The sequence below is a fragment of the Lolium perenne genome, chromosome 3 (assembly GCF_019359855.2).
Source record: "Lolium perenne isolate Kyuss_39 chromosome 3, Kyuss_2.0, whole genome shotgun sequence".
Taxonomy (NCBI): Eukaryota; Viridiplantae; Streptophyta; class Magnoliopsida; order Poales; family Poaceae; genus Lolium; species Lolium perenne.
In genome coordinates, this window is record NC_067246.2 from 308,278,745 (window position 1) to 308,293,559 (window position 14,815).

General features: G+C 40.5%; 1 protein-coding gene across 1 annotated transcript; it reads left to right on the forward strand.

Annotated features, from left to right (window-relative positions):
• The first annotated feature begins 5,002 nt into the window (after window positions 1-5,002).
• LOC127345384 (uncharacterized) lies at window positions 5,003-12,126 on the forward strand. Its single transcript, XM_051371859.2, has 16 exons — window positions 5,003-5,342; window positions 5,431-5,545; window positions 6,042-6,153; window positions 6,494-6,538; window positions 6,643-6,710; window positions 6,839-6,893; window positions 6,985-7,064; window positions 7,202-7,285; window positions 8,014-8,127; window positions 8,874-8,992; window positions 9,795-9,912; window positions 9,995-10,125; window positions 10,253-10,406; window positions 10,547-10,626; window positions 11,401-11,704; window positions 11,848-12,126. The coding sequence occupies exons 1-15, from the start codon at window positions 5,080-5,082 to the stop codon at window positions 11,510-11,512; spliced, it is 1,650 nt and encodes a 549-aa protein (XP_051227819.1). The 5' UTR covers window positions 5,003-5,079; the 3' UTR covers window positions 11,513-11,704; window positions 11,848-12,126.
• Window positions 12,127-14,815: the final 2,689 nt, after the last annotated feature.

Below are 14,815 nucleotides of genomic sequence, written 5' to 3' on the forward strand. Positions count from 1 at the left end.
AATTTGGTTAGGCAGGTTGATAAGCGCAAAACCAAATGCATCCTGTAATATCCCAGGTTTAGAGGCTACAAAATGAGAGAATACTAGAGTGTGCATTGCATTCATGCATAGAAAATCCAAGCTAAACCTAATAACATGTTCATCATGCATATATTATAAATTTCAAATTACTTAAAAATATTTTGGTTCCTAAATAAAAAGCAACTGAGATAAACACTTAAACTCATATCAATTTTAAATTTTCAAATGCACCTCACAAGAACTCCAAGTTAATCAAATATTAAATATTTATTGGAATAAACAATTATGCAATAAGCATTAGTATCAAGTTCTATTAAAATTCAAGTATTTAAGAACCTGCAAGAATAAACAAAATTCAAATTTGAATTCAAATAACAAATTCAAACCAGAATATAAAAATAGAAAATAGAAAAAGAAACAGACAATAGAGAAGAGAGAGACTTACCTGGCAGGCCGTCGCAGCCCACGAAGCCATCCAGCAGCTGCCCACGATGAAGCCCATCCCAACCGGAAACGGTCCATACCGTTTCGTGAATTAATCGAAGGCCAGCGTCTTTGTCTTCTTCTCCAGCAACGACGGCGCAGAGGAGAGCGTCGACCACGTCCTCGTCGACGATAAGGGCGACCCGGACGTCGCCAAACCTCTCAGAACTACACCCTATCTCTCTCGCATCCGAAATATCCTCCCCACGCCAAGATTCATGCCCCAACCGTGTGATGTAGTCGTCGTCGCATCTCAACCCCTGCCGCCGGCGAGACGACGCCTTCGGCCACCTCGAGCTCTATAAATAGGTCTGGAGCACCGTAAGGAAACCCTAATCCATCTCCACCCCTCCATTTCCCCTCAGAACCCCTCTAGCGCACTCTCGACTTCTTCCTCGACTGATTGCCAGCGTTGAGCATGACCCCGTCGATTGAGGTCATCCCAGAGCCCATGGCGTAGCTCAGTCGACGCGCCTGGCCTCATAGATCATCTTGGTGGAGTACTGCATCGAGGGGAAGCCAGAATGAAATGAATTCGAGGGATTTCTTCCGCAGCAGATCGCCGGTAATGGCGAATTCCAGCCCTCCTCCGTCGACAATCACCGGAGCCGACCACACCATGAGCTTCAGGGTGAGTTTCTGCGTCTGCAGCGCCAGCTATTGCTTCCTAGAGTGCATCCTTTGTCGAGTTCGTATTTTGGCCGAGCCGCGCCGCCGCAGTTGAGTTCTCTGGAGTAGCTCCTGTGACCTTTAGGTGGTGGCGTTGACGCTCACTTTCTGAGCATCGAGTCACGGTTCGAACGCACTTCAAACCATCAGCTATAGTGTCCTGTAACGACGTCGCCGTCGTTCACCGGAGTGCTCTCCGGCGAGGGTGACGTGTTCCTGCCACCTCAACATCTGTTGACTGGTCGATGCCCTCGTGGCAGCTGACCTAGTCAACGGTCCCACCTGTCTATCTCTAGGGCTAGGGTATGAAACTATGAATCGGTACATTTAGTATTTTTGTTATATTCAAAATTCCAAAAAATAACTAAAACTTTGCTAAAAGAAATGAAATTCATTTCAATTCAGAAAAATTCAAATAAGGTATCAAAAATCTCACAAAAATAAACTCTATTCAATAAAAAAATATTATATAAAAATGTTTGTCAAAATAAAAATTTAATTATTTTAACCTTTATTAATTATGCCTTTTCATTTACTCTAGATTCAAATAAAATCCAATAATTACTTAAGTTTAAAAATTAAATAATAGCTATTCAGTAACTAAGTAATATATTAATATTAATTTTCTTTATCATATTTTCATTAACTTAAATATTAGAGGTATTTCATAAACCATAAATTGCCAATCACCATTTACTATTTCCTTTAAATAATAACAAAGTAAGAAAATATTAAAAGCTAATATTAATTTTGGTAGTTCAAAAGTTATTTATTTACTTAAACCTTTTTAGTTAACAACAACTATAAAACTCTAACTTCTAAATCTAACCCTAACTAGTATTTATTCTAATTATTTGATCCTTTAAAATAATAAAATGCTAAGACCATTATTAATTTTATTTCAAATTAATTATTAACTCAAACTCCATTACCAATTATTATTTTAAGAATAATATCACAATTTAAAGACCTAGTTCGAAAATAAATAGCAACTTAACTTCATTATTTTATGTGATCATCCTAAATTTAATTCAATCCTAAAACCCTAGGGGTTTATCCCAGGTGATCATATGAACTTCACCTTTACCTATAGAACCTTAAATAAGAAATAAATGAATGCATGCTCATGATCTACTAAAATAAAACCAACTCACATGAAGTCATCATTCCATGTCTTCATTTTTGAATAAACCTTATATGATCCACTAGTACCACCTGGGTGTAAACCCTAACTTGTTACTCTCATATTAACACCATTGATCACCATCCCTAAGTACCACACCATTGGAATCAACCTCAACCATCATACCTTAGTAGAACCAGAGTGATCAACAATAATATCAATCTTGGATAGCAATTCACCTTACATGCTCCTATTCAACTAAACCCTACTTGGGCAATAATAAACCACCTAGTTTAGAAACCCATTAGTGATTACTTAGTGAAGCAAATGAGAAGTCATAGTAAACCCTAATGTTTAACTCATAATACCACCTTGATAACCATCCTTTGATATGATACATATGATCCATCATAGTAATAAACCTGCCCATACTTGCTGCATATAGACCCATTCTAACTAAGAACCAACTAGTCCCTAGTAGTGAACTAAATGAATTTTATAGTAAACCCTAGAAGCACATAGCTCCTATTTGTAATAGCTCTTGTTCTTTATTAAATATGTTCTTCAAAAGTTATTCTTTTGAAGTAAATATCAAGCAAATCATAGAAGCAAATAGTTTTTAATTGAAATACTTATCATCTCTTAATTAACTTGTTCTTCAAGAGTTATTTTTTTGAAGTACATAATAAGTAATCATCAACCATGCACTATAAGACTTAAAACTGACAACCACTCTTTACATGTTATGCAACCATTATTCCTTTGTGTGTATGATTGTTATGTTGCATTATATCACTTGTTTATGACATTAATATAACCAACCCCTAATAAGAACCTTATTTGAGAACCATTCTAAAAGTGCAACACACCCTAAAGAAATCTCTACAACTCACCCAATCCTAAATCATCGGGGTTAGGTTACGCTCGGGACGATTACATCTGATGCTATGCATTATAGCATCATTGCCAGTTCTTTAAACATTTTCCTTACCAACGATGATGGTATTTCAGAATTTGAAGTTATCACGTATCGAAACTTTTGCCTGCATAATCTTGCAGTCATCGCTTGCTCATGTCATTTGATTATTCTTATCAAACTATATGCAAAGTACTGTACTTGTCACTCCTGCATTGAAAATAAAATGTTACTTTTCCAATTATGAATATGACTATGTGGCTGCCTGGCTAGCAATGGAACCATGGTATGTGTTGATGGTGGAGGTTCCATTGCAAGGGTTCTATTCATTTAGGACTAATCACCAATGCCGTCTAGTGATTCTAGCGCCTTACATTTCGCGTTAACCATGAGTTCTATAATGGCTCTGGGGAAGTCAGCTGTATCTTTCCCTCTCGCATATCAAAGGACTAGTGATAAGAGTTGCCTTGATCAGTCTATCTATTGGTAAAGGTGAGGACAGTGGTCCGGAACAGTCTACCAATATATATAGGAGAGGGCAGCCTTATTAAAGGTCTATGATGGATTATAAGGGTTGTCCGGGTTAGTCTATCTATAGTGTATAGGGTAGGGCATAAGAATTGTTCGGAACAATCTACCTTAATGATATAGGTGAGAACAAATGCCTGGGTCAGTCTACCTATAGATAAAAAGCAGGACAGACTTACAAAAGGATGGTTCCGCGGGGTCATGAAGAAGGCAGTGATTGGCTTGGTTCTTATACTGGGCCTCACACCAAGGAAGTGCGGACGGGAAAGATTTGCCCGGTTGGCAACAATGATAAGTTCTCTTATGGGAAGAGTAACACACCTCTTCAGAGTGTATCAAATTGTGGCTGTCACTCCCTGTTCCGGAAGGAAACTACGAACGCGACAGGAAAGGAACTCCGTGAAATTCTGGTCAACCTGTGAAGACTAGCGGACATAGTTTTCAGAATAAAATAAACTTTTTGAAGAAATGTTTACGAAAACTTGCATTCTCCTATGACTTTCTGGTATGTGACTGTAGCTAGTGCATGATACACCTATATCCTATAATGAACTTGTCGAGTACGCTCGTACTCATCCCTCTTTGAATCTCCTGCTTAGTTATGAAGTCACAGGAGGAGAAACTACCGTGGAACTCGAAGACAAATGAGTCAACTGCAACAAGATAAGAATCAATCAAAGAAGTCAATGGAGTCAACTTTTGCATCATCTAGAGTGGAAACTTAGACTAGTAATAGAAGAGAACCTTTCCCTAATCCTAGCACCTAAGTAGCTAGAGTTCTATAGCAAGACAAGTATCTCTAGAGCTAGAGTTAGCAATAAGTTAGACTACGAGTCGTTCTTCTGAAGCTTTATTTGAAGTTTTACCTCACTGTAAAGTAGGAGACTGTGTTGATCTTCTGTAAACAGTTTGTGTATCCTTCTATAGATATACCTTGGACTCGCATATGTTTCTGTTGTACCACTCTGAGGGATGTAATATTAGTGGAACGGTATTTCACTTGTGTTATGTCAACGACTTGCGTACTACATCATGCAGTGGTATGCTGGGTCACCGCACATCCTTAATTTGTTTCGAATTTTTATATTGAGTTGTGAATTATATATGTGCATTGAAAAATAAAATTTAAGTACATTCGACAAAGCACAGGTATTTGTACTAGTCAAAAATATGTTTTCGCAGTTATTAGTATCAAAAAATTATTCCAGAAACGGCTAGATGTTTGAAAAGGAACACGCCTTCGATAGAACATACTGAAAAAATCTACTCCGATAATCCTTATCCCTTCATTTTCTCCCCTCTTCCCGCCTCTCCTCCGCGCCCCACCCCACCGCCGGCGATGCCTCCTCCGGCGGGCCTGCTCCCTTGGCCGTCGCCGACCGCCCCGGCGCCGCGTCTCGCCACCACCACCACGACTCGACCGCGTCCCCCTCCTCGCGTTCGCCCTCCCCCTCCCCCTCGCCGTGCCCCGCCGTCACCTCCGCCACCTCGGCTCAAACCTGTCGTCGCGCCGAAGCTGGACACCTCCCTGCCCCCGCCACCCGCCATTGTCTCCAACTACGACCCTGCCTCCACCTGCCTCGGATGCACCCACTTCGGCTCGTAGGATCCCTTTCTCTCTTCCCCAATGCGCGAGTGCCATACCCCGTGCGTGTGTGTGAGCTAACCTTTTCTTGTGCGCCATTTGCAGGTGTTCCGGGTGCACGCACGAGGTCGACCTGGACAAGCCGCCGGTGCTGGAGGAGGTGTCGGATTTTTTCAAGGGCCACGGAATTGAAGACTTCACCTTCAGCAGGGGCAGGCTGGTACGTTTAGCTTCAGTAGTTTCGTGCCATTTGGTTGTACTTGTTCTAAATAAAAGCCGTATGCATCGATTGATGCAGAGTCTGGGGCTTCCCCATTTCGACTTTTTTATGAGTGGCTAAGAAATCTAGTGCCAAAATAAGCTTGATAAGTGACTGGAATTCAGCTCTGGTTTGGTCATTAGTTTGGCTTTTGTAAAGCTATCTGTAACTGCGCATGGTATTTGTTCAGTTTGGAGATCGGTCTGCTGAACAGAAGCTCGCATGTTGAGGCTACTCGAGTAATGTTTGCACCATAAAACTCTAGCATGGAATGCCTCAAATGTTATGTTTATTTGTTCGCAATCTTAATCAACTTGGGTAATTCCGATCAAGTAAATGGAAAATCTATGTTCCAAGTTTTCTCACTTTCCAGTAAATGCTTAGGTTAGCTCAGTAATGTGATTAGTCAATGGATTTGCTTTGCCGCTTAGCCTAAATGTGGCAACACTGTTTTTAGTCTGAATGGCGGTGCCGCGCAAAGCTAGCAGTACGTGGAACATCAGAGAGCCCGCTGATTGGTTTATACCAGGAAGGAACACACATTGTTCAAGATATTCCCGAGTGCAGAGGTTAGTTATCAAATTATATTCAATCACAAAAGTTAGACTATAGTGCATGTTAGTTTTGTTCCAAGTCAAACTTTGACCAACTTTATAGAAAAAAAAATCAACATCAATATTATGAGATCCATCATGAAATATATTTTCATATTACATTTATTATCATGTATGTTGTTGTTTTTTCTATAAACTTGGTAAAACTTTACAAAGTTTGACTTAGGATAAAACTAATATCGCACTACATTTTAACATAGAGGAAGCATCTGATTATCCACTTGAATTTGGTTCTGCTACATGCTATTTCTGCTTTCAATCTATGAATCACCATTTCTCATTTTCACGCTTTCAGCCCATCACCCAAGCATTAATGCTGCTATTAAGCTTCTGAAACAAGGTATGTTCCTGTCTGTTGCACTTGCTTCATACAGATTAGGAATTTTTTGTTTTGTTTCCTCAATTTGTCAAGTAACCTAATATATCAGAACTCTGGTATTGTAGGTATATCTAAGCTGAATGTGCAGCCTTTTGATGAAGATGCTGGTACTGGTGAACTAAGATATGTGCAGGTATGTGTAACTATTTGAAGAAAGTATTCTATGCCACTATTCCAGAAAAAAAAACAGAATGCTTTCGTCAAACATGTCACTACGCCAATAAACCCTGATGCATTTGATTTGTTTATCATATTCCCTAGATGACTGTGACAACATATAACACATCTATTCCAGTTGCAGAAAGATACGACCAAGGTAAGCTTTATTTTCCATGTGTTCTAACTTCTAATATGTAGTGTCGATTTACCAAGCCCAAATAGATTGAAACATGTTATTTTCTACCTAGCGAGAGTTCAAGTTTCATTGGTTTGGAATTCAAGAGACGAGCGCTCGAAAAATTCAGAAAAGTTGAGTTTGTTGCAAGAAGTAAGTTTTCCAACCGAGGTTTCAACACAAATAGCTGCTTGCCAGCTTTCGTATTTCCTTGGAAGTATTCTAACAAAACATCTGACTTCGCTTTTGTCTTCTTCTGTCATCAATCTTGGCGATTGCACTCGTGGCAGTTCTTATGGACAAATGGCGGACCAAGAAGTAACCTGCATGTGATTCACTCTATATGGGCCAATTTTCAGACATCAACCAGCAATGTAAGATATGTGTGTGAGTTCTGGTGGATGTAATATGCTCCCTCCGTCCCATAAAGGATGTCTTAGAGGGAGTACTTATTTTACTTCTTGTTGTCATTAAGGCACATACCGCTTTTGCCATTTTGATTATGGATAGTGAAATAATATAGGTTTGAGGTGAAGTTGAGATGCTGATTCTACAATTTAGTCTTAAAAACCTTTTTGCGAAGTGAGGTATACTTATAATAATGTTGATGGTGGAATATCGAGTGGATAATTCACATAGTTCTATTAGAATAAAAATTAACCATTGGTATGGATCAAGGGAAAGGTCATGGACAGGTCAAGCAGTTCAGGTCGTGACTCGCTGAGATGCCATCTATAAGAAGCTTATGTATATATTAATTTAGTCTCTTCTGATCAGCTAGAGGTATGCCAAATCCTCGAGGGGCATTCATCTGCTCGGAACCACTTCCATGCTCCTATTAAAACCATATACTAAAATCAACATTTCTGCAAGCTGCAAGGCGCACGAGCAATTCCTATCGAACAAAATTTCAAGGCTCTTCTCACATTCTAACTTTGCTCTTACTCTGCAAGTTAAACTAACTCTTTACAGGTGACGATATGTTGATGTATATTTGGTTTGATTAAAATTTTCTCCTTATATTGACTTGCTGGTCGACCAATTAGTTACCTTCAGCATATTTGCCCCCTTTTTTCCAATAATAATGTCGTTGCGCTTGCAGATAATTTTTGGGCATAAATGGAGACATATCGGCGGGGAGGCAGACCTGTGGGAGCGTTTCGGAGGAGTTGATATTTCTCTCGATCCATATAGCTTTGGGCAGGCTAATACTCTGGTATGTGTGATTCAAACATGTGTAGAAGAAGGATGAAATTTTGTACCAAAAAGTGTAGTGTAGCAGGCACTGTAACATCGATGTGCTGTTCAAGCGGTGCTGTAGAAACTGCGCAGTGTGTGTGCAGACCTGCATTGTCAGTTTGAACTTTGAATTTAAATACGAATAATTAGTTTCCCTGTTACCTGGGTTTATGTCCTTATAAATATATTTCATTTATTAGAGATAAGTTCTCCTAGAGATAGATCCCGAGTTAGATTAGATCGTTAGATAACATTTGATCTTGAATGGATTGTTAGAGATAAAGTTCGCCTTAGTGGGCAGATCAAGTTATGCCTATAAAACTCTATTCATTTATTATGTCGGAGAGGAATCAGGAAATAAAAATGTGTATATCCCATGTGCAGTCCACCATCCTAGTTTATAGTCCATCTCCCCTTCCAGTGCCCTAATTCCTTTCAAGCCTTACCATGAACCATCTTCGGCACCATAGTTTTCTCAGCGTGAACCAATGCTCAGAACAAAAGTCAAAATTCTAGGAAACTATTTATAGGTGCTGTTTATTAACCATGGAGCCACCCCATACGCAATATACTTTCTGTTCCACCCCAAAATAAATAAATAATAATAATAAAATATCCCATGGATCTTGGTTATAGTTAGATTTGAGGTTCAATTTTATATCTTAACTTATGTTAAGTTTGCCATACAATATTTTCTTACACAGTGATGTTTCTGTTTTGCAGTCTTTTAACTCATTACTTCATAAGTTGATCAAATATGTACCACGTGGCTCAACAGTTGTTGATTTGTACTCTGGTGCTGGTGTTATTGGGTTAGCCCTTGCGGCTTCTAGGAAATGCAGGTGAGTACAAAAATGCATGTTAAACTGTCCATTGGCGCTTCTTAGAAAGGTAGTGAGTAGAAAAAAACGCACGTTTAAGTGGCACATATTGTATTTCTTTTGGATGTCTCAAGATTAAATATGAATATACTAGTCAGGGCAATAACATTGGGAAGGACGTGGAGCACACCTAAATTCGTTCATGTACTGAACAATTCATGATCTGGTGCACTATCTTAACGCAATATAGAATACTTTGCTAGCGTTTCTGCCTGAGAATTAGTTCTTTTTTGTAGTAAACAAATGCTGGTATCGAAATTATTGTGCTATATGTGATACTGTTATGGAAGTTAAATTATTGGTTGCCTCAGATAGATTTTGGCAGACCCTGCTTGGGTTTGACCTGGAAATAATAAATGCGGGACTGGTATGGCTCGACCAAAGAGTCCCCAAACCACTGTGATTTGGTCTAAACCCCAGTTGCGAGTCTTTGAAAACCAATCATGTTATTTTCCTGTAATATTGATTTGCACCTTTTTCCTGAAAATACTACTCCCTCTGATCCATAATAAGTGTTGGAGATTCAGTACTAAGTTCCCGGCACTTATTATGGATCGGAGGGAGTAATATATTTGTATTTTGTAATAACTACTGGTGGGCCTGGTTCTAAAGCCAGTTGACTCAACCTCGAGATTTAGGACAACCAGGCTTTTGGGGGCTACTCTATTCTAATATTTTAAAGAACTTTCACTGTACCAGTCATAGTGCTTTGCTTTTTGTAGTAACTCTTGTTGAAGTAATTCATGAGAACTTATACTTACAGGTCTGTGAAATGTGTTGAGATCAACAAAATGTCGAAGCTTTCTTTTGAGAAGTCAGCAAGCCGACTTCCAACAAACCTGGGCTGCACCATAACTTGGCACAATACCGATGCTTCAGTTGTATGCAACCGAACTTGTTATTTTTTGTGATGGTTACATTTCATGTATAAGCATTCATTTGGAATCTGCATCACGGTACCAGGAACCTATTCACTGGCTTGAAGGATCAAGTGTTGCTATCGTGGATCCTCCCAGGAAAGGATTGCACCCTTCTGTTATCAATGCTCTACAGAGAGTTGGTTTGTCTGAGCGCAAGGCGTACAAGGCTAAAAGGTACGAGAAGTGTCATTCACATTCTGTGCTTTCATGCTTTTATTTTTATTTATTTGACAAATATGTACACCTGGCTTTCGTAAATTGTGGTAACTTTATCGGCAATGGCATTTATTTCTGAACGCAGTTCACTTACGAAGATCAAAGATGAGAAGAGACCATGGATCCTACGAGCAAGGGAGCCAGCTGTTCATGTTGATAGCACAATCATGGAAGAAAGTAGTGAAACATGGCCAGAAACCCTCATATACATCAGCTGTGGATGGGAAAGTTTTAAGAAGGTGACAGTTACTATATATCATAACATCCCAGAACTTGATTTGTTTGTGTTATGCAATGGTAGCTCTAACTTGTACCCTTCCTTCCCCAGTTCTCTGTTGCTTCAGTTGTCTTCTCTTATTGATAACCATTTCATCTACAGGACTGCAAGAGCTTGATATCCCACGAGGCCTGGTATTTGGAGAATGCTCATGCTTTTAACTTCTTCCCTGGCACTGATAGGTACTGGTTTCAGCATCTTGACTGGAAATTGTCCTTTTGTTTTGCAATTGTTATGGGGAAATCTTGAAGGTCCTTCTGTACCGTTTCAATCTCTACTACTACACAAAGAGATATATCTGTTCTACTACTACTACTACTACACAAAGAGATATATCTGTTCCAAGTTGCTCTGACCAATGCTTATTGCCATGCCACCCAGCTTAGGTGATCATATAGATATGAATCTTCTAAGTCTGATTAATTTTGAGATAGTTCAAGAGCAGCCTAGCAAGTGTATTTCAGAAACTGTCATAACCGTGGACTTCGCCATGCCAATGGCTTCATGGTTTAGGGGACACTTGATAGAGCTTGCTTCGCCGATAACAATAATTAACTTGAACATGATGTCTTGCTATTCTTAATTAATGAACCTTTCTAGCTAAATCTTCCTCTCATGGTCTGTTATCGTAGCTTCACGTTGCTCTGTCTTCCACCCATGCAACCCATTCTTAATTTCCACATTAGCTGAAATCAACTAGGTGATACTAGATTTTTTTTTATGATTACGATATTTCAAGGGCAAGGTGACTGATCTCATAGTAAGTGTCGAAGTCCACGGTTATGACTTGTAATAAATAAACTATGTTGTGTGCATCCTCTTGATGCAGAGGCCAAGAGAGCAATAGCACCTCCCTGCTAAACATGAAGTTGGTTTGATAAGTGTGGTTTATCATGTGCATAGTAGATACATGGTACAGTTTTCGATCGCATTATTTAATGAAATTACTAATGCAGTATCGAAGTCCTGGCGATCTTCAGACGGGAATCTGGAACTACTGAGAAAAAGAAGAAACTAAAAATGAAAGCCAAAACGAAAACGAAAACGAAAAAGAAGAAATCCAAGTAGATTACCAAAAGGCTGACTCGGCAGAAGTGGCGTCGTCATACCTGAAAGGCTGGAAGTGGCACGGTTTCTGTGTTAATCTGGTGGATACTTGCATGGGGCTTCTCCATACTAACCCAGAAAGTTATGGGTTGCTGTGAGGAATTTTACAGTGGCATAACCAAGCGTCAACTCAAGGATCTCCAATTAGTCAAGGTAATTGGAGAAACTCACATATCTAGTCTGTCTCAAGAAATCATGAACTTCCATCCTGTGCTAGGAGAACAGAAATGTAATAGAGTGGCTTCTAGAGGGATTCCCTCTTCGTATAAACCGGCATTGGAACTGTGTCTGTGCAGGTTAGCTTAAGAGGAAAACTTCAAGGGCAAGGTGACTGATCTCATGCTCTGCTTCAATCCGATTTTCGTCGTGCGTATCCATTCGAGGTTGTTGATGGAAATATAGAGTAGACCACCTACAGTGGTCTGTATATCTAGCCTTGTATATTTTTTCCTGAAATGGGGGACTTACCCTAGCATCTGCATCAAAATGATGCATACCTGCAGTGGCCTGTAAATCTAGCCTTGTACCTAGGAAAGATAAACATTCAAATGAAATGGCAACGCATTAAATGTTCAGGCTGCATCTTGAGTTATGGTTTACTAAATCAGCTTGTATCTGCTGTTGTGGTTAGTATGTACTTCAGAGAAACTGGTTCTCACTAAAAAGAACCAAGTTTTTTTTATGCAGGCAACCCATATTGCAACATCTAATTTGGTTAATCAGCTTGTATTTCATGAAGGAGAAGATGCAGATTACCGTCTCACGTACCTTATCTTTATGCAAAATTATGGAATTTTATATACAAATATGACTATTACAGATGATGACATTTTAATTCACAATTTCCACGGCCAAGGCCTTCACGGTGGCGTCGGCAACCTCCCTGATGGCCAGTTCTTCGCGCATCCAAGAGATAAGCTTTTTTTATTGGACACGGACAAGCTGCGCGTCTGGATTCTATAGATAGAAAAAAGAGAGTTACAGTGGTGGACTGCAGAAGTACATGAGTACATATGGGCAGATCTATTCCTATGCCAGGTGGACAAATACCAGGTGAAAAGCTCACAGGTGTCCCTTCGACGGGCCGCGAGATCAGCGCCGGTTGTCACGAGAATTCTTGTTCGCCGGTTGGCACGCAGAGATCAGTAACGGTGTGATATTGGTGTATAGTTGTTGCCCGGTTCGGTGGTGCATGCGCTAGCCTTTTGTTTTCTTCCCATATCTCAAAACAATGCAACTTTCTATCTATCTTGTGTTCTTTAGATGTAAGTCTACGAAATTGCAGTGGAGATGCATGTAACTGACATTTATAGGAGTTTCGAGTTGCAAGCACGCTTTGAGCATTAGCTATCTGCCATGGTATGGCTAGCCAGTGGTGCATGGAAATAACATGAATGGAGGTGTGCTTTGGTACACCCACTTTAAAAACTTTAATTCAAAAATACTAATTTCCTCCATTTTCCTCCCTGACTATTAATCAAGAGATCTATCTGTTGGGTATTAATTAGGGTCTACGATCCAATAAGCCTGCAGATGTAGGTAAGGAGAGTAGAGTAAGGGATTATGTTTGCCTAAACTTGTAGGTTCAGGGAGAGTGAATAACATAAAACAACCACCACATTGGTGGCCAAATTTACCAAAGACCACCACTTTACGTTTGCGGGACGAAAACCACCACATTTGACCAGATTTTTGCCGAACACGTAAATGACGGATTTGCGGTGAATTGACATGGATTATGACGGCCTGGACCCACCGAATGTGATGTCGTGGCCAATCCTGGACGGAAAAACATAATGGCCGGTCGTGGGCCCCACCGCGCACCCAGAAAGGATTAGGGTTCGGACACACTGAGTCACTCGCTTCTCCTCCTCTCTCCTTTGTACACGGAACCAACGATGGCGGCGTTGACTGCTGACTCGGAGGATAGCGGCGGCGCCAGCGACGCAGGCGCAGGCGGCGGTGGCGGCGATGGCGGCTGTGGCGTCGCACGCGAGGACGCGACAGGTGGCGAGTTTGCAGATGGGAGGATCAGGATCTCCACCGCGGCGGCGGAGGCAAATGTCCGGTCGGTGGCGCACCCGTCGTTGGAGCAGAGGACAGCCACCACTTTTGCGAGAGCCGTTGTCGCTTCACCCTGCAAGAGCAGCCACCGGTGGGCGTCAAGTTTCGGCGGCGTCGAGTAAGCTCAGTCATCTCTCCCCTGTCTTGTGCTGCAGAGTACTGTGTGCTGTAGGTTAGATGTTGAGATTATTTGCAGTAGGCAACATCATAATGTGAACAATTATTTGCAGTTTAGATGATGAGATCTGGGAGATTAGATTTCATTTTAGTGGTGAAGATAATTTGGAGAGGACTATTAGCAGATCAGACATCACTGCATTGAATTTGCTAGCTCTGGTAGAACAACGTGGCTATGGAATTAGAGACTACATGTACTATGTTAAAGAGAGAGGCAAAGGGAAGGAAGGAATGGAGGTAGTTGATATCATGGCAAAGGTAGATGAAATGCTTGAGCTTTATGACATTGAAAAGGTACTGAATCTAACAGTGGTGAAGCACAAAGCAGAATGGCCAATTGGTTTGAACAGACAAGATGTTGAAGCTACAGATTTAGTTGATGTACCTGTTGTGCTATCAGATAACAAGTCAGGGGTCAATTTCATGGCAGATGAAGTGGAGGAGGCGTATCCAGTGGCAATTGACTACAGTACATTGGCACACAACAGAGCAACAACATGAATAAAGGGAAGGCAAAAGAGGTTGCTGAATCAGATGAAGATGAAGAAGACTTGGAAGATGGATGTGACCGTGATAAGGAGGTAGATGATAATGAGGTAAATGAAAATGAGGGTGAGTAGCTCAGGAAGAAGATGCATGCAACAGAGAATGCAGAGAATGAAGAAATAATGGAGAAGCTGCAAAAAATCAAAGAACAGAAGGCTGACCCATTTCTTCATTTTGAAGGTGACACTGATGTTGAAGAGATGTTTGAACCCGAGGAAGAATCAGATGTTGAGGAAATTGTAGAGAAAATCACGCCATTGAAGAAGAAGGCAGCAAAGTTTGGTCCTACTTGTAGCTCACATCATGAGGTTGTTAAATTTGAAGAAGGCAACTATTTCATGCCTACATCTGATGAAGATAGTAGCCCTGATGAGCTTGGAGACAGTGATGATGATGGGTTTGTGTCTAAATTTGTACCTGCCAATGGAAGGAAGAGGAGGCTGAAGAAAATGAAGAAAAGAGTTTGGTATGATGAGA

Coding starts and splice junctions, on each gene's coding strand:
- LOC127345384 (XM_051371859.2), top strand. CDS start 5,080: ATGCCTCCTCCGGCGGGCCTGCTCCCTTGGCCGTCGCCGACCGCCCCG. Junction 5,343..5,430: donor GGATGCACCCACTTCGGCTC/GTAGGATCCCTT, acceptor CGCCATTTGCAG/GTGTTCCGGGTGCACGCACG. Junction 5,546..6,041: donor CCTTCAGCAGGGGCAGGCTG/GTACGTTTAGCT, acceptor CACTGTTTTTAG/TCTGAATGGCGGTGCCGCGC.